Source organism: Opisthorchis viverrini (assembly GCF_000715545.1).
Source record: "Opisthorchis viverrini unplaced genomic scaffold opera_v5_83, whole genome shotgun sequence".
Classification (NCBI taxonomy): Eukaryota; Metazoa; Platyhelminthes; class Trematoda; order Opisthorchiida; family Opisthorchiidae; genus Opisthorchis; species Opisthorchis viverrini.
In genome coordinates, this window is record NW_008751739.1 from 206,970 (window position 1) to 226,163 (window position 19,194).

Below are 19,194 nucleotides of genomic sequence, written 5' to 3' on the forward strand. Positions count from 1 at the left end.
ATGGGGACCTCGGGACGTAACTCACCAATTGTTAATTACACTGCCAGAAATGGCTCGATCGCGCAGTCAGTGGTGCTCGCACATCATCGCCTTCAGTGCATAACTACCCAGTTCCCGAACTAACCGAACATGCTATCACCTCCAAAGCTTGGCTGTATGGCTCATAACCTCACTTCCTGGCGATCGAAACTGTAGCAAGTGGAACCAATGCGCCTATGTTACACGGTCTATAGCTGAAGAATTTATTGAATCGAGCTTGCACAAGGCGCCTTTACTTCGTCATCTTTTTCACTCTTTTCTACAATCAAACCCCTATTGTGGCAGGTTTTTTTTTCAGTTTTCAGGGTTTTCCTTACTGGAAAGTTCTGTAACTCGTGTTATCTAGGTTACCGTTTGTATTCGTTTGCGTAAAGCTGAGCACAAGGATGATCCTAAGCGATGATTCTGATATTTTGTGGGCAAGGTTGGTGCTTATGGCTCAAGGGGACAATCGAAAACGCTTCATCTTCATTTCATCTGATAAATTCATACTTGGAGCAGTGGACAGGTTGCATTATCGCACGAAAGGACACCATCTTACAATCTTTTGGATGGTCGCCACTCCAGGTTCCCATGTCAAGTTGCTGGTCCTTTATTCAGGGAGCCACACGAACGTGACACGTTCGAAGATACAATTCAACGGATAAACTCCGTCAGCCATATACATTGTTCCAGTGAGTCCTTCTGGTATTAGTGCACCCTCGTAAGTTCAGGAGTGTAACAGTTAAAACTACCCTCATCTGCTCCCTTGTCTGTGGGGTACTCACTGCAGCAGTGAACACAAAATATGATCGTGGCAGTCAGTTAGCGGGTGAGGTTTGGCAACATATTATACCTTGATTCTGTGTAGGATTCATTTACATTTCTTCTCTGTTTGCAGTCTTCCTCTCCTCGCTGTTGGTTGACCAGGTAATGTTCCGTGCGTCTGTGGATTTTGCTGAGAAGTGGGCCCAGCTGAGCCAGATTGTTTTTCGTCTCATTCGGTGTGAGTCAGTTAGTCGTGATAGTTGGAGTGCTAGTTTCTCAGACGTGTATACACTGTGCAACTCACGACCGGTTTCTCATGCACCTACTCTGTATTCCGCCACTGCTGCCCTTATAAGCGCACGGGTAAAAGAAATTGCCACAGAGTTGGAGCAGTTAGACGACTCGAAGCTTCTCCCAGCTTATGTACATCACTGGACGACTTTCCACAAAGGACTGACTTATCTGGATAATCTTTATAGGTAAGCATCTGATTGTCATCATGCAGCACGCAGATTTGTCAATCAACAATATGTGAGAACTTTGCGACCAACAGAAGCTGAGATGTGCTATAGTGCAGTGTTACCCATGGCGGATCGCCACACGATGGAGATATTGGAAGTTGGCCTAGCCCACTGGAAGCTCTACCTGCTTGACTTGATTAAAGACAGGTTGTCCGCTTGTCTAGTGCGGGAAGTGCAGAAGTAAGGACGAGGCATTTTGCGACCCCATTTTTTGTTCCAGTGATAGGATGGGCATCGATGGACAACAAGATTGCATCCATGCTTCAGTTGAATCTTTTCGCCGGGTAGGGGAACTGAGGGACAATGAACGAGTGAGTTTGCATCGATCGTCATTTTGTGCTTTCAACGTTTCCTGTGACCTCTCCTTTTTTCTTAGCTGTCTTCCGTAGCTCGCTGGTTACAGTCGGAAGTGTTGCCTGAACTCTAAGACACCGGAGTCAGTTTTTTCTAGAATTTCCAGCTTCAAGTGCCCGTATGTTTTTGAATGTGGGTGTCAACCTTTCATAACTCACTAACTTCTTGCAAACGAGACCTCCGTGGATTATGTGAATTTCACTTCAAGGTACTGGTTCGTCCACCCGTAACATCCGGTACTTCCTTCAAGTTACAGAGCAGCCATATACCGAGAACATGCGTGTGGTCCGATTATTTTTTCCTGTCTATGCAGTCGGCAATGGCCAGGTGGTTGCTGTCATCTTGGTTCCAAAGCAGTCGACGGACTGGTCCTGTCCAAGGTTCACTGTTTCAGATGTCGCCATACTTCTCATCCCATCTGATTCGCTAACACGGCTTTTAGGGGTACTGGTGTCAGAACCAGGGCTTGTGAGTTCAACGTAGTAAATCACTCGCATGCACAATTGCGGATACGTCGATTGTCGGAGCGACTGACAAATGCACATATGACACTCAAGTGTGAGGCGCAACCAACGCACCACGAACCCGTGTTCTAACCAACCAGCAACGACGAAATGCGTTGGCGCTGCAATCTTGATATAGTCGCTGGTCATTCGCTGTTCGCAGTATTCCTGTGCGGTTCATTCATCCTCTTGCTTCATCCGGTAATTTTCTTTTCTGCATGGACTACTCATGAGTAGCGTGTTCTTACCCTCGCTTATTATAACACCATTGTGTTTCCTTGCTGCTCGTTTCCTCGGTTTTCGCCCCTGCTTGGGGTTTGCTTATCCTTTAGTAAATGGTACCAAGATTTTTCGCCGGTTTGTTTTCGTTGCAAGTGCGTTTCAGCTCCACCCATTTTCGAGTGTCCGCTCTGAGGGAAAGACGGACCGGCAAGGGATCGAACCCAGAGCTCTTTAGATTGTAGACGGGCTTGTTATCCGCTGCACCAAGTCGATGCCCCAGGAGGCACTATTTTTTGTATTACCTTTATACCGTATCTGCCAGATGGCCTGTGTTTAGATTTGTTTTGAAAAGATCGAAGCGCGCAATCCGATTTGGCACCTGTCACGAGCGGCTGCATCGCGCCTTCAGCCAAAGGCAGTTCCTTCCCAGTAAACACACTATCGGTGGCCAGGGGTTGCACGTGCCACTGGTGGCTAAGGTCGTTCCAAGGTAGTAACCCAAAAAATGGTGCAACATTTTAGGATTTTTACATAAAAATTCCAAGGCCTCTTGCGGCCGGAGGAGGCCAACGGTTGCATCCTTAAATTAGCTGAGGTACATGTGCTGGTTAACTGACTGCGTCCCAGAGTACTCGTTCACACCGCCAAACTTCACGGTATTTTTATTATAACCGAACGTACATAATTGCCAACTGCGTTTTGCTTACGACAACATACTGCATTGGCAAAGATAACGAGATAAGTGCAAAAATATAAATGTAGTAATAGTAATTTAATAACGTCATAGATTTTCGTCAATCCGCCGCTACGCGGCTCTCTCACATCGAAGCTTCCGGTTTCCAGGGTTTTAATCAAAGGTTCCTTTGAATTAAGACTGAATTGATTTAATAATTAAATTTGCTTCAGCGGTGAAATGTGTAACCGCAGAGTATATGGCATCTAAAGTGACATCTATCAATGTAAAGCAGCTGTCCCACCCTTTATCAGCCTTAGTAACTCTGTGCATGGCATAAGTCTTTTATCTTCTCCTTTTAACCGAATCAGTTGATCTGCGGACTCTGGGGCAGACAAAGCACATAGCATGTTTCTGACTGACAGAAGGGGGTCAAAGTAACTCAATCATGAAAGAGAAATAACCTTCATCAATAAAGCCAGGTTCAAAGTACTCACTGATTGTTCGCGGAACTGCGCGTTCAATAATCTGCGTCATCATCATCATCGACAGCATGAAATCAGTGTTCAACACCGATGCTTCGCTGCCGTATCCAACAATCTGACCGAAAAGGCATCCAAATACCCCATTTCGGGCGTTGTGTTTATCTCTTCCAATTTGCTCTTTCCTACTTATTTCGTGGATGCACCCGAGATGAGGCATTGCTCTATTTATTTCTAGCGTACGTTCTTTCCGGTACGATCCAACATTTCTTGTAATAGCAAGCAACAAAATAGTGATATTAAGTCACTTCAGAAGACCTCTGCTCTGACACTCGTCACGTATTTCACCTTAGGAGGAATGAATGAATGTGACTGGAGTGTATCTCGGGACGCAGCCAGGATGCGTAGGATCTTTTTTTGGTTGAGAGATCGGGTACATTCTACCCATCTGGACTGCATGTTTCCTTGCTGGAGTCCTCGGTTTGTTCAGTAGTCCGCATAGACGGTCGAGACATTGCATACAACCGATGACCATAAGTCGAACTACATACGAAGTTCCTAATAAACTAAAAGTATAACCGCAAACTTACTCAACAGGTGATGAAAAACTTCGTGGAGGGATCAATTAAGTAAACTTTCTCGGAGTTCTTCGAACTCGGCGTTTCTCAAACCCATCACTAGTTAATAAACATTTGGGATTGTGTATTCCAAAAAATGGACTGGTGATTACCAAAAATTACCTCTCTTGGACACCGTAGTACTGTGCAAAGTAAGTCCGTGGTTCCGTGTCTGAGGTGCCGTCGCTGGAGTTCCGCACTGCACTGAACCGAACAGCTTCAGAGTAATTTTTTGAAAGGCTTGTTAATGCTCAATTACATCTTTGTGTGAAGCGTGCCAAACTTCTTGATGACCACTATGGTGCGCGTGATGCTGTTCGAAAGCATGCTCTTTTTTTTATTGGCGCCAGTTCCGTCGCGTCGTAGTCACGAAAGGTCCGCCACCAGATTGTTCTTTCATCGCAAAACCATTCTTCACATCCAATCCCAAACTGTCCGTTATCCTAGAATTAGAACACTGTATGTGTCTATAAGGAAGGCGGTAACATGATTAAACCCATATTAGCAACAGAGTTTTGTAAGCTAGGTTTAGAACCGATTGTGAAGGGTGTTTTATTTTCCAAAGGAATATAACAGTGGGATATAAATAAATTCATCATTCGCAGGAAGCGCGAAACACTTACAACTAATGCGAATCAAAGGCTGAACGAAGACACGTTCATTCAGTTGACTTGCTTGGAAAACAGGAATATCACCTGACTGTACGGGGTATGTAAAAAAGAAGGAACGACCGAATCCTCTAAAATATAAGTGGAGGACTGTAAGTCCTACACTAATGCACTGCACTAATGTCAACTAGAATGCGTTGTCTCGTGTACAGCGGAAGAGTAAACCGTCTGGTGGGACAGGTTCACCTCCACCCACAGTCATCTGTTGGCAGGTAGTCCAGCGTGTAGGCAGAAGCTAATGCTGACCGTTCAGCAATACGTCGTCGTATTTGAACGACGGGATTACGCTGCCCGTAAACATCCGTCCTCAGTTTACCTAAAAATGACTGAAAGGGAAATGTATAAAACCGGTTCAAGGGTCCATGTAGCCTCACATCATCCGCCAAATGCACCAGTGAACATGACAGCCCGTGGTCTATATATATCGAAAAAAAATTTGTACAAATACGCGTGTTACGCTTTGAGCTCAGTCAACATAATCAACGTGGAAGATTCGGTTAGGAAATATATACACGGCACAGAACAAATCAAGGAAATTTGCCTAAACGTTGTCAATCAAACCTGCAAGTACGACAGGCCCTACGGAAAGTAAAAACTGTCTAAACTCCGTGGCTTTCCACAGACCACTATCCTCGATAGGGCAGCAACGATGTTGAAACTCGCCGGGTGTGTGACTGTGTAAGTTGAAGTGTGCCGGTTAATTTCTGTCCTGATTGTCTGTGACAATTTTTAAGAACAACGCGTTTGACCACCAACCCAAAATTCTAGTAACTGATTCGTTACAACTAGGCATGCCAAGTACAAATAATCAAGGGGAGAAGACTTAATCATATCTATTGGAGAGATACAAATGACATGCCTAGTATTGGGTTTTGAACGGAAGTCTGCGTCTGTCAAACGGGCGTGTAGTTGTGGTCAACTCATCATCCTTTCAGGCCGGACTCCATCAACTTAAATCTGTCGCATCCTTAATAGCCGGAATGTCCCTTGATTTGTTTGATGAACGACCTGGCTGGTTTGTCACAGACGATGCGTGACAGATGAACAGATACACATTGTTGATCATCTGGAGGAGTAAAACCACTATCCAAAACCAATTGCAGCTCGCTTATCGTGTCTTGAAAATAGACTTAAACGTCCAGCAGTTTCGAAACCCTCCGAAATGCACCAACCACAAATGACTCCGTACTTGCTAATTTCGACGCACTTATGAGAATTGGCCAAATATGTTTTCTTGACGTCCCGTGTAGACTGACATCATCGATGTTGAGGACAATGTCGAGCAGTGTTAATTCACTGCGCATGTTGGCTGTCAACCAGACATTGCGCAAACCCATGCGCAATCCAACGTGGAAATAAGCACCACCGGCAATTGTTTGAGGAATCGTCAGTCTTGAAATGCAAAATAGAGTCATCGGGTCATTTGAAAGATTAGGATTGTGTCGACGCAGAATGAACAGCAACATAGACTTGTACTTGCGGGGCAGCGACAGATGCGCCAGAGCATGCCTTCTACAATGGACTGTGTACGAGGTGTGCTCCCAAAACGGAATTACTTCGCCTGAAAAGGAGACGTATAGCTAGATGCGTGGTGTTGGATTAGGGTTCTTTGAGACCTGACCTGCCGCCGACAGCATAGGTCCCACTGCTCTACTAGTCACGTCTAAAATGTTCCACAAGCGTGGGCACATTATTAACGCACTTGGTATTACTTTACCGGATTATGTTGGAGGCGAGCTTCTGCTTGCTGCAGTTCTTACACCCGTGTCGGTGCACCGACATATTGCCGTGCCCACAGAGTAAAGAGACTCGAGAAGAAAAATCACGCTTTCTGAAACGATAACGCCTTTGTCTCTCCGCCACACTACGTCCGTAATTCCAAGAATAATTCAAGTAATCAAAAACCGTTACCTGAGTGGAACAAGTACTAGATTCGGCTTATATGCATGAAGGGAGTCGTCTGTGGTAATAATGTTGCTAAACCTAGTCACCGGTGGCCATGTGTTTACCGGATTACCTCCCGAACGTAGTGGTTGTTTCCTTCACCGTAATCTGTGTATACGGCCAATTTACACTGACTGACTGCCCATATCTGTACGTTTGTGCATCACTTGGTCCTATTGCTAGTGATTTCAGAAGGCCGTACTGCCTTAATAACCATTTTTTCTGACCCTACCGATTGCGCTATCATTGGTTTTGCTTAATTTGCGATGTTCATAAACCCGTTTGTTCATAGAATCAGTTCTTGACAGTTCTCAATACGACACCTACTCCCCTTGTCCTTCTGTTCCTGTTGACTACAGGATACGAACTGCTTACAGTCTGATAGTCGTAATTTTCCTGTGAGATCCTTGGCTGCCCGGATCTTACTTATCCATAGATGCAATTACTGGTGAATCTCAAGCAAACCATGGCTCTGAAATAAATAAGTAGAAGACCTTGGCTGTCTCGGTGCATATCATTACACAGCGCGGGGTCGGCAGAGCTGTAAATGTGCTCCAAAAATACAGCTGTAGTCGCACGTTTCCTTTAAGCCTTGTGAAAGTTCTTTTTCGGATTGCTCTAAGTCTTTTTCTCGAGCCTTTCACCACTATCAGTCACGAAGTGCAAATGAAAAATACTGTGTGATATCACTGACTACGAAAATTTAAGTAGTGGTTAATCTACGTCAGTCTAGTCATCACCCAATCTGTCATTATTCGTAAGCAATGTGCCCAATGTATTTAATGGACTTCTTGTGCTTACCATGTGCTTGAGAGAGCTCAGTGGTTAAGGTGCGAAATTAATGACCGAAAGGCCCGCGGTTCGGACCGAACCTCCTGTCCGGGTTTCGGGAAACCTGATGGTCGCTCAGCCGTTATGCGTCCCTCAGTGGCATGTCAGCCAGTTACTGGAAAGTTGTTACAACAACTAATGATTCACTGTACTTAATGTACTGATACTGACCTCGGTTTCCTTTTTTTCTTATAATATATATATATATATAATCTATATACTTCACTTGGTTTTTTTTCACTTATTGTTCACTTGCTTCTACCAGAACTGGCGTGGCATTTTCCCACTCCGGTGATCTTGGTTGTCATTGCGTGATTGTCCGTTCGTCCCTTTTTCCACAGGCAGGCATGGATATCTATAACAAAATATTCCAAGCACCCTTACTCGAGTCGACCAAAACATTCTATACTAGTTGGGCAGCCAGTCGCGAGACCGAGCTTGCTTGCTCACAGTACGTCAACGAGGTTAGTTGCTTTTCAAAAAATATTCACATGTAGTCCCATATAGTTTTTTCAGGGTAATATCATCAATTCCAACCTGTAACCCTCAACGATCCTATTTTTATCTCCATACTAATCAGATGCAGCTTGTGCGCTACCAGTTTGTACAACCATTTGGACACAAAAGCTCTTGAGATGTTCCCGACCCAGTTGGTAACAATCTTGCTGAACTAAGTGTATTCCGATTTTCATGGTCCTATGTTTTTCGCGATGAGACCTTGGGAAATTTAACCGGTCAATCTTAATCGACCAAAGTCTTCGAATTTTCGTTCTGCCTTGATGAAACAGTTTTGCCAGTGGGTAATTGTTTGGGTAATTTGTCGGCAATAACAACTCATTTGGTCTGTTATTTATGAGCAACTTGTCCCATGACCCTACATACTCTGAGTGGCGATTAACTGCAAGTTGTCTGTTGGCTTGTCTAATTCGAATTCCTTGAATGCTTCACAAAACCACAGGTCTTTAGGTGGCACCTTCGACGTGAGGTTAAGAACGATATTCCCCAGAGTATTTATCAGTGCTAATGCGGGCGTATTCAAAAGGCAAAGTGCACTGCTTCAGTTGGACAACTTCCATTCAAGGAAATGATAGTCCCTTATTTAACGTAGCTGTCACGTGATCGTGGTCTCTGTACCATCTTCATTCATGGCAGCAGTTTAGTTACATTGTCAGATCAACCATTGTGTACGCAGCAAGTAAGTGGAATGAAAGCATGTCATCTTTCCACATCGGTTGTCACTTACAAATAACAACAGGTTACTGATTCGGTTCATCGGCTTCAGACCAAGAAACAGTCATTCACGGGAAAAGAGTGTCAGCTGTTGCATGGGTTCGAACTCCAGGAGCGTTTGATGTCTTCCATCATGATGCGTTCATGATGAATTCGCTACTCTGCTATCATTTTCCTGTGCTGGAACGTGCTTGGCAATAACAGGGCAGTAAAGCGATGATCGCCTTTGGTACTGTCATCCGCAAAGGAATCGCCCCCACGGGCTTCAAAGGGAGGAACGTCTTCATGTTCGTTTTTTCATGTAACGGTGGATGCACTGATTAGGACCAAGAGATTGCTCAGAGTGTTTGTTCCTTTAGGTTGGTACTAAATTTTGTGTTATATCTGCTGATTCGCCAATCTGAGGTATCTCCTGCTGACCCGCTCCAGAGCCTAGTGTCGGAGAGAAAAGACTCACGGAAGGGAACACAATAGCTATATTCCAACAAAGCGGGTGCGAGAGCGTGAGTGCGTGCGAGTGCGAATGTACAACAGTCTCAAGCTGTTTATTGGAGGGGCACTGTCTGAACTCGGTCCAATACTGACGCACACGGTCTGGCTGTGACGTGCTGCATATTGAGGGGGCGTTATCTGTCTGGTCAACATCTAGCGGAGCTGAGAGTCTCGGTAGATTTCGGGCATTCAGTGGTTTATTTTTCAGGAAGCTGACCTTCCTGATATTTTGAGAACATCGGCAGTTGTCTCTTTGCAGTTCATGGAAGTGAATGAACTTTATGGAATATTCCTACGAATTTTCTCACGCATCTTCCGTGCTTCATTGGTCTTTTCTTGACCAGTACTTTAAACATTATTACTTTATGTTTCCTATAGGCCCTCATTCTCCGCGAGGAAGAGAAAAATAGAGCTTTGCGTTACTACAAGCGATCGTTTCTAAAGGTCCAGGCCCTGTTCCAAGAGGTTGTTGTCAAAGCCCGTTTGGACTTTATCAATCAAAGTGTTCGTCACCTGGTGGCTGAAGAGCACAAATCAGGTAATTCAGATGGATTTAAATAATCTACCGTTTGTATTTTCGATGGAATCGGAAACATGCTAGTACATGGGAGATAGTGGAACCAAAATTCTGGTCACGATAACCAGCCCGTTTATCAGTTTCAACGGCTTTGTTCATTGATGTTGGATGATTTGATTCCTAATAAATAGCCTTTGGATTGAGCGCTTCTCGATATACTATCTCAGGGACTAAAATGCATTCAGTTAACTCATACTTATTGCACACAGTTTTGATGCCATCGGCAATGGGAATCCCCAAGGTCGAGTCACTGTCTAGTAACTGTGGTCGAGAAGTCTGAGAGATCAAAGCAGAGTCAAAGCGTTCAGCTGTAGCACCCTTCCGGTACCTAGCTGCCATGCCACCCGAAGGAAGCACAAGGGCTGGGTTGCCCAAGCCTAGACAGGGGAAGTCGAGAGGCGGAGCTGGGATTCGAACCACGGACCTTCCGGTCGGTAAATTCGCGCTCTAACCACTCGGGCCATCTCGCCCCCAGTCTGAGAGACAATCGATTTCATTTGGTCAGGAGCTTAGTCCTTAACCACCGTTAACTCTCTCGCTGTAGTTACTGATTTACGATGATGGTTTACACACTGAGTGAGAACATATCCGACTCTATGAGGGTCCTACATTAACAGTCTAATTCCCACTTTGCTCCATTCCATTCCTGTCGTCCAGTTTTTTAAAACGTAATGGTAATTGCCATTTCAGCACATGTCTCTAGTTCACCATGTAGGTATGTCACGGCTTCACTCCTCATTGTGCTTTTGTCGGTAGGTGGCTGAATATTGGTTCCGTCAACCACTCGCGTTGATTGACAGACTTGATATTGGGAACACTTGTGTGGATCAGAGAATTTTTAAACAATTTTGTGCTTTATATTGCTTTGAGTGTGTAATAATTGCGACCGCGTAATCTGATTTGTTGACTTAATTTGCCTCTCTGTTGTTGCAGAATTACGAAACCTGTTTCAGCTTTTGGCTCCGGACAACTTATGCTCGGAGTTGTCGCATTGGTTTGGACAGCATATCATGCAGTTGATACGTGAAGCCATTGCCGGACTCCCACGTGACCTAGCTGTGAGTTAATTGGGTCTTTTTCGGATTTGTGCCCTTTCATTAGCCTTCTGGGCTCCTAAACACTGAAATGCGCGCACTGCACCATGTACTCCTGGTATATTGGTGTTCAGGATGACCATGTTTCTTCTCATATTTTTTCACAGTTAACCCATAGGGTTCCATAGTTTTCGGGTAATGCGAACGTACGAGTCATATTCTTATTCGAAAAGAAATCCCACATTGGAGTTGTTTATCCTCCCGTATCTCGAAATATGGCGCATTTACTGATCTTCTCCTGTGGGGTTGATGGGTACATCCTCGTCGTTTCAGTCATGAGCTAAAACCTATAACGACTACAAGTGAGCAGTTATCTATCACGTGCGGAAAACGTACCTTTTTTCTGAGGAACCAAGTAACTCTGACTCTCTCTCCCTCTAAGTGACATTGCCCTTCACAGACAAACTGACGCCACGTCGAAGGTTGGAAAAGGCTTTCCTGACTTTTTCAGTTCGAGAAGTGATCTTATACGCGAACTTATTCGTCTACGCTTCACTTCTACTGGCTGGTCCACAAGCATGAGCTTGGGGCCCAACCTCACACACTCTTGTAACAGCTCGTTATATTTTGCGGGTGTGAAGTACGTATCAAACCTTGTGGCAGAATTATTTTGGTCGTTTAAATTGAATGGCACCTCCGAAGGGTATGAACCACGGACACCAATCTCGTGCGCGTACTCTGTATCTGTGAGTGGATACTCCCTGGGCATTTCGACCCCCGAGGTTTCGGAGGCAGGCAGAGAAGTTTTAAGCAGCACGCCAGTAATAAAGTTGTGTTGGAATGGTGACAGAAAGCAGCCTTGTCGTGAACGACCAAACATAGTGACCTCAGGCGAAAGCTCGCTGTAAACTCATATGCGCTTATAGGAGTTCGCCTACAATGCGACCATAGGGGAAATGGATCTTCGACCCCCGTTCGGAGGCAGGCAGAGAAGTTTTAAGCAGCACGCCAGTAATAAAGTTGTGTTGGAATGGTGACAGAAAGCAGCCTTGTCGTGAACGACCAAACATAGTGACCTCAGGCGAAAGCTCGCTGTAAACTCATATGCGCTTATAGGAGTTCGCCTACAATGCGACCATAGGGGAAATGGATCTAGAAAGCACATCCTTGATCTCAAAACACCGCCAAATTTTCTGACGATCGACAGAGTCGAAAGCAGCTCTCATATCAAGAAAAACGACCAAAGTGGGGGCGTCTAAAAGTGGTGTTTTTCAAGGCCTCGTTCCACGATAAAGATACAGTCAATGCATCCTGGCCCATAACAAAACCCAGTTTGGTTTCCACGAGTTTGTGGCTCCAGATAATCGACCAGCCTACTCAAAGTAATGCCAGAGAACAAACTGGATAGTACAGCCATAAAGCTGATGCCACGATCGCTTTCTACGACGTTCTTGTGCCCTTTGTGGTCGAAGCGCTCCATGTTGTCGGTATTTTGTTGAATGTTGGCTGAAGCTTTCTTTAGGGTGTTCATCCCATCGCTCAATACTACGGTCCCGATAAAGAATCGCTTTCTCGCCTTCTCGTAGGTTGCTTTGCTGATACGCTTTTGAATGGGCGATCGAATCAGCTGAAAGAGGACGTGGTTGCTTCCTGCATCGTACGCTTTCCCTGTGTCTTAAATCTCCGCACTCCACCGGCGTTCTTTGTACTTCTTCAGGCTTTTGATTGTCCTGCTGTTACGGGCTCCAAGTGCGCTGTCGTATGCCTTTTCTGGTAGCGATAAGGTCTGTTAATCTCGATGATATTCACTGTTCATATGATCTGGTCGGTTGGCTAGACCGTCAGTTCTAAGAGCCGAGATCACAGCTCCTTTCACTCTTTTCCATTCAACCTGCAACCAGTCTTCGTTATCAGCGTGACTGTACGCTGTACGTTTCCAGTGGCTTCCCAGCTACTCAGTTCTTCTAAGTTGACTAAATGACTTACCCTGCTTTCATACGCGTAATGCTGAGAGACAGCGAGCTGACAACCGAGCCCGCACAATGACATTTTCGGATATTCCGTTAAATATCTCATTAGGTAACCAAAAGTCGAATGATCCGACTGCCTTGTGGTCGGTGGCCTCCAAATAACTCAGTGTGAGCGCTTGTAACCGCATACGAAGACAGCTAAGGAGTGTAAATGTAATGCAGCTAAACGATAGAACACTCATTGCAGTTGTTGCTTCACCAGGCCGGGCAACTGTGATCTCTGAGCTTCAAACGGTGTTCAACGGCCTGAATTCATGAATCTGCCAGAACCATCGACAGATTAGACTGCAAATTTATTCGCACTGGTCCGTGGGTCTCGCGCGCCACTGTTCACCTCATTAGGTACGCCACATTCACAATCGTCCAACCTATTAACCTGCTCACACTCGCCCAACAGGGCATGTACCTATATATATTTGCAGGGATATTGGTGCTTGTACCTACGAGAGTAATCACACATGCGTCCGTATCCACTATCTGAATGTGGTCACCCGCCGACTCGATTTTAGCTGGCCGAAATTCCAGTCAGTCACTTCTCGTAGTTGACGCGAATAGCAACTTTGAGTAGAATTCGGCGGGCGATTAGCCGTCTGTATGCTCGCTCGTCCAAAAGTGTATGCGCTGACCAATGCGAGGGTTGCATGTACCACTGCCAATGACGTCCGCCAACAAACAAGTTGTGGTGTGAAATTGGGTACGATGATAACCTCTATATTTTCATGATCTCACAAATCGGTTTTTGAAAAAGACGTAAAACATGATTGCTGGATGGTCAGTCTCCATGGATCGATACCCGTTCAGCTAACTTGAGGAGTTGGTCCTGCTGCAATAAAGAGAAAAAAACATTTTAGCTGCCCAGTCTGCAGAATTTGTTACTTTGATGTTTATCTGTCGACCTTCCTAATTTACACTTCATTCGGATCCAACGTGTGTTGCCAGACCGAATACGATAAGCATATTCGTGGCTCTGATCTTCATCCACCCGAAAAAATTTTTTTCTGGAAGCGACCACTGTGTTCTTAGTGGGAATATACTGGCATGACGGTGGATACTACTGATGAGGCTAGCGAGTAGAATATGGTTTTCTCGTAACTCCGCCTTGATCTAATGGAAGGTGGGATTTATTGGAGATTTGTGGAACTACTTTGCAGCATTCGTTCACAACTGCGTAATAGTCAATAAATATTCAGGACAGTTCAAGAAGATGCGTTCACTTTTTAAAAACAAGGTGCATATGAGAGTTTTACTTTTCTGTCGAATAGTCTGTAACTGTTCAGTTGGTGTTTTCTAATAAACGACTCCGTGGCGAAGGGCCTCCCTCCTTTCACTTTATCTGAAAGCAAAATCGACACGAAATGCCCACTCGCGAACCTGGACAAGCGGGTGTAGACACTTGGTAGACGGCTCCTGGAAGAAATCGTTACATGACCCGATTAATGTGAACCACCCTCGTGATCGTACGTAAAACACGAGTTCAATTTATACGCTCACGTAATTCAACCCAGTACAGTTGTTAGAAGTGGAGACTTATGCAGAGCTTAATGGACAACAGGTGTGACTGTGTAAAAGTACCATAGTAATCATTAATGATATACAATTTCACGAAGTATTTGCTTTCGATAGAAAATGCCTTGCAATTTCGTCATATGCCTCCCCTTCTTACATTAGCGTTTCCAGATTGCAACTCATGGTTACTAATCCATCCACTTCGAATAGTTAGTTTCATTGATGCTTCTTGTCTCTCAAGTAAATGTTATTTTACCGCCTCATGTTAACAGAAGCCTCATTTGACATATTGAGAATCTACAATGTTTTAATCCATGGTTTTGATTCGCCAACCACCGAGGACCACCACGTTCGTCAGCCGCATATTTCTCACCTAAATTGTTGACGCTGGGTCACCTGTTTTCCTGAACTCGAGTCAGATTAACAACTGATTCCCTGGTGTGTTTAACTTGGATTTCACCTTGAAGCGGACTAGTTCAGCTGTATGGTTGGGCATTTTTGTAGTTACATTTCTCAGCGAAGTTTCAATTACATTTACACTACTTAGACCACCACTGAAAGGATGCAAATCGTGACATAGATCCTTGAAGTTCACACTTTTTGCTTGGCCCATGCGATGCTATGTATGGCAGACATGAGCGTACATGGGAAAGCCAATTGAAGTTAGTGAGCTAAACCTGATAACCCCTTGTGCGTGCCAAACTAATGGGTCTAAGCTATGGCAGTCAAATGCTGTAGGCAAATGCATACGGAACCTTCTCTTAGGTCACTAGAAGTGCTGTGGCCATAGTGCTTCATATATCTCTTCATATATCTCGGTGGTGACTTATCCATAACAAAGCAGTCCACTCGGCCGTCTTACAAGGCCTTTAACGAGCAGTACCCCTTCACGTCAGACTATGTGAATCTGCCGAGTTAAAACCAGCAAGTCCTTGTTAAAATCAACTGTTATAGGTGGTCAGGTAAAATGCCAAACACGTGATTATCCCTTCATTCTGTCCGATGACACCTTGCAATAAGCGTGTAGTTTAGTGAACCATAATTTCTATGCGTGTCGCTTGGTTTCTGTTCCACATCCTAACGTTGTTACGAACACCAACCTTTTGTTACTCCAGTCTGTATATTAGTGTCAAAAACATTTCCTTCTTGTAGCTTGCACCTGCACATTTTGTGGAGAACCTGCTGTCTATTCGAAACCGATTCATCCAGTTTATCGATGAAATATTTGACGGTATGAGCCTGTTCCGGAACCAAATGGACAAGGCATTCAATCAGGCCATTAACGATCGAACTGTTGTCAACACTGCACCAGGAGGTTCCGGTTCGAAGTAAGTGTTTCTATGTTGTATATGTGGAGTTGAAAACTGTCGTTAGATAAATAGAGCAATTTTTCAACTCAAGCAGTTTACTTTGTACACTGTAAGTAGCGTGCCGATTGTTTCACTAAGGTTGGCTTTTTGCTAAGTATGAGCTCCGGCTTCTGTGTCACATTAATCCCGTACATTACTTGTCATTTCGTTTGAGGTTGAATTTCTGGTCTGGACACAAACGACCGCAACTCACGTGCAGTGGGTTTTTAGGTGTTTTCACCTGTGGCATAGCTGCCTGAATAGTCGTATACTCACTCTTTCTAGGACGTGTAATTCCGTCTTTCCTGCGCTTTGGTTTAACTGTTTCTCAGTCAGCTCTGACACAGTCATCATAATGGCCTTTTGCCTGAGCACTAACGATCTCGGTTCGCTCCATCTGTCAAAGTGACATCTTAAAGTGCGGTGAATGCTGTATCCATGTTTCTGTAACAGTGTGTTAACTAAAGAAACCTTATGGTCAATATTTGGTGAAGTGGCAGATTTAAAGCCGTTTTTCGGCGCTTTGCAGTCATAAACTGCGTGGCGATCTCCAGTTACTACAAGTTCTGTCGTCAGTGAAAGATGGCATGAGGTGGGGACAAATTGTCATTGGTGTAGTATGACAGCTCAGGGTGTTGCGCTAATGATAGTATGTCGGTTGCGAACATATCTTGTTATTGTTAATGGGGATTTCGTCCTGCGAGTGAGGCCAATCAATTCTGAAGAGTCTAGAAGTACTGTATAGCTGCCTCATCCTTATTGGACACCACCAGTGCACATTTAAAGAAACTCCATGGAGTTCCAAACCCGGCCATGTGCGGCTGATCGCCAGTATGAATAGCTCGTACGTAGACAGGATATAGACCACTCATCCTTCAGTCACGGGATCCATGTCACATAGTCACACCTGTTGACTGGCTCTTCAAGCGACGACCAATCACATTGGGGTGAAAGGGGAAAGCCATGTATTTCCAGCTATGGCTCGAATCCATGACGTCGTTTGGCGCGTGCCTGGGACTTAACTCTCAGTCTTCCGTAGTTGATGTAGCCGGTCCCGAGTTTGTCATCCGGGAAGGTTGCGGTTGCCAGTGTGGCTGAGGCTGTTCAGCTTTCGAGCTTCGTAATCTGGCCTCCTTTAGGCCGTTCCCATCGTGTACAGGATTGGGTGGATAGGGGTCTGTGAGATAGACGGTCCTGTCGTATTCGAAGCACGAGACCAAACTAGAGTGATCTGTGGAGTACCATCAGCCCACATATCGCGTGAGCTGCTTCCTCGGAAAATCATGCGGCAGAATTCTCAATCCACTCATCTGTAGCATGGGATGTCAGGAAGTCAGCGGTATTCGACGTTCGAGAGGATGTAGCGACGGCACACGTCAGTTCTGAAATGTGCAGATATACGGACTGGTATTAATGAATCCACACAGTATACACAGCACACATGCGCACAGGTCCGGTGGTACAGGGAAGAAGACCGGAGTATAGCAACAACGCACGTGTATTAACCCGAACCGAGGCCGGAAGACAGGGGGTGTGTACAAAAAGGGGTCGATCAAGGTCAGCCTGGGGGGGTGTACAAGCGGCTATTCATTCCTGTCCGGGGCTCGTGGTCGTTCGACCATGGTACCTGCAACAGGGAGAGAGAGGGGGGAGAGACACATAAGCTCATGTGATAGACGTGCATGCAGATACAGTCGAGTTTCAACTGCGTTACACATCCTCAGATGTTTTGGAGACAAGTGTGGACAATAGGTTTTTAGCGTCTGTCCACCGTGAACATGTGAACTATTTGACAGTACAGAGCACACAGGAACATTTTATCCTTGCCGAATAAGTGAATGTCACGCCGATGTGTCATGTAGCAAGTTGATAAAGATCATCCGAGTGTTGTATGATAGAAGGAATATTTCGTCCTAGATTACATCCCCGGAATTGGTGAGCGTGATCTATGGGTTCACCCACAAGACTCCGGAATCTGTTTGATCCCAACGAGCCTTGCAGCAGCATCTGTAAGGCTCACCCTGAATCGTGAGGCCAAGTTATTCTCGCAGTGTTCTGAATGTCCATACGTGTACGCACTCACACATCGTTTATCCCATTTCCGGAGTAACATCCGCGTCAAACCCTCAAGCTCCTACTCTGCGTGTTAACCCGTAGGATACAGTACCTCGTCGCGTTTCTGGTCATATTCCTTCTATAAAAATTAAGGTTGATATTGGATTGAACATCATGCGGTGTTTTTCACGTATGCATTATAGGAATCCAACTGGATTTCTTTTCGAAGTGTTCAGTCCAATCGACCTTTGATGTGTACATCCCCGTTACGTCTTTCTCGCTATTGGTCTCGATGGCGGTTGATCTCATCTGGCCTATCAACCAGGGTTTGATGTGGCTATCTTGTGTGTCAAAATCTTCCTGCTTGTCCTAGCCTTCCTTGACTCTAAAAAGCTGACCAATATGGTCCGGGTGGGTGGCGCTATGCCACGACCTGACCGCTTCATATCAGTCCTCACGAACAACACGCTAGCTTATAGTATCGCTAACCTGGTTTCCAGGTTTCCATTTCCCCCTCTCGCATACGAAAATTGACCAACTATCACAAACTCCTCGATTTTCGTTATTTTACCGTCAAATCACACCCAAAACAGTCATTTTATTATTGATAGTACTTTTCACAATCACAGATCTCCCGGACCGCGACCGTCTGAGCTGCTCAGTCGCTACATGGATGGTCTACTGAGAAAGTCTTCCAAGTCCTCCGAATCTGAACTTGAATCCAAACTCACAGAATCCATTTCAATCTTCAAGTATATTGATGAAAAGGATGTGTTCCAAAAGGTTTGTTCCTATTCTGCATGCTCTGCGACAAAATGTAGCTCAATAAAGGATAACCGACTTCTTTACTCTCACCGGATGTTGTTGAAGCGGTAAATTTCGGTGTGCAAGAAAAAGCACCGTGTAATTGTTTCGTTTCTATTGTGAGTCGTCCACAGGTCGCAATTCTTCAACCTCTAGCGAGGTTCGAACCTGCAACCCTACTGATAAGTTTAGCTACAGCTGGCTTACCAACGGTGCTTAACCTTGTACTCTTTATTGCGATGGAACCAGCACTTTGGAATGACCCCTTACCGTTGATCCCGTCAGCGTATACTCTAGATATGAACCTCACCGTATCTATCATCAGATCTACGCGGTGCCCCACTACCAAGAGCGATATTGATTCTCCCACGATCTACGAGCCCAATCTACTCCAGACTAATTGAATAATCAAATTATAACTATTCCATGGTTTCACTCCTCCCTTCGAACCCCACCTCGTGTGCAACTTTGGTTACCATGTATGCCTTTTTTGCATGTGATAAGATCCCTTTCGAA

General features: G+C 45.0%; 1 protein-coding gene across 1 annotated transcript in view; it reads left to right on the forward strand.

The window, feature by feature from the left end:
• T265_04792 (hypothetical protein) overlaps positions 1-19,194 on the forward strand; it is a gene marked incomplete at both ends in the record, with an annotated part of 27,648 nt that continues 8,454 nt past the window's right edge. Inside the window, 10 exons of the mRNA XM_009169630.1 lie at positions 1-65; positions 112-278; positions 920-1,265; positions 1,299-1,487; positions 1,528-1,618; positions 7,943-8,065; positions 9,702-9,861; positions 10,834-10,958; positions 15,623-15,798; positions 18,504-18,657. Of these exons, the coding sequence (XP_009167894.1) occupies positions 1-65; positions 112-278; positions 920-1,265; positions 1,299-1,487; positions 1,528-1,618; positions 7,943-8,065; positions 9,702-9,861; positions 10,834-10,958; positions 15,623-15,798; positions 18,504-18,657 (1,596 nt within the window). The remainder of the gene's footprint in view (positions 66-111; positions 279-919; positions 1,266-1,298; positions 1,488-1,527; positions 1,619-7,942; positions 8,066-9,701; positions 9,862-10,833; positions 10,959-15,622; positions 15,799-18,503; positions 18,658-19,194) is intronic.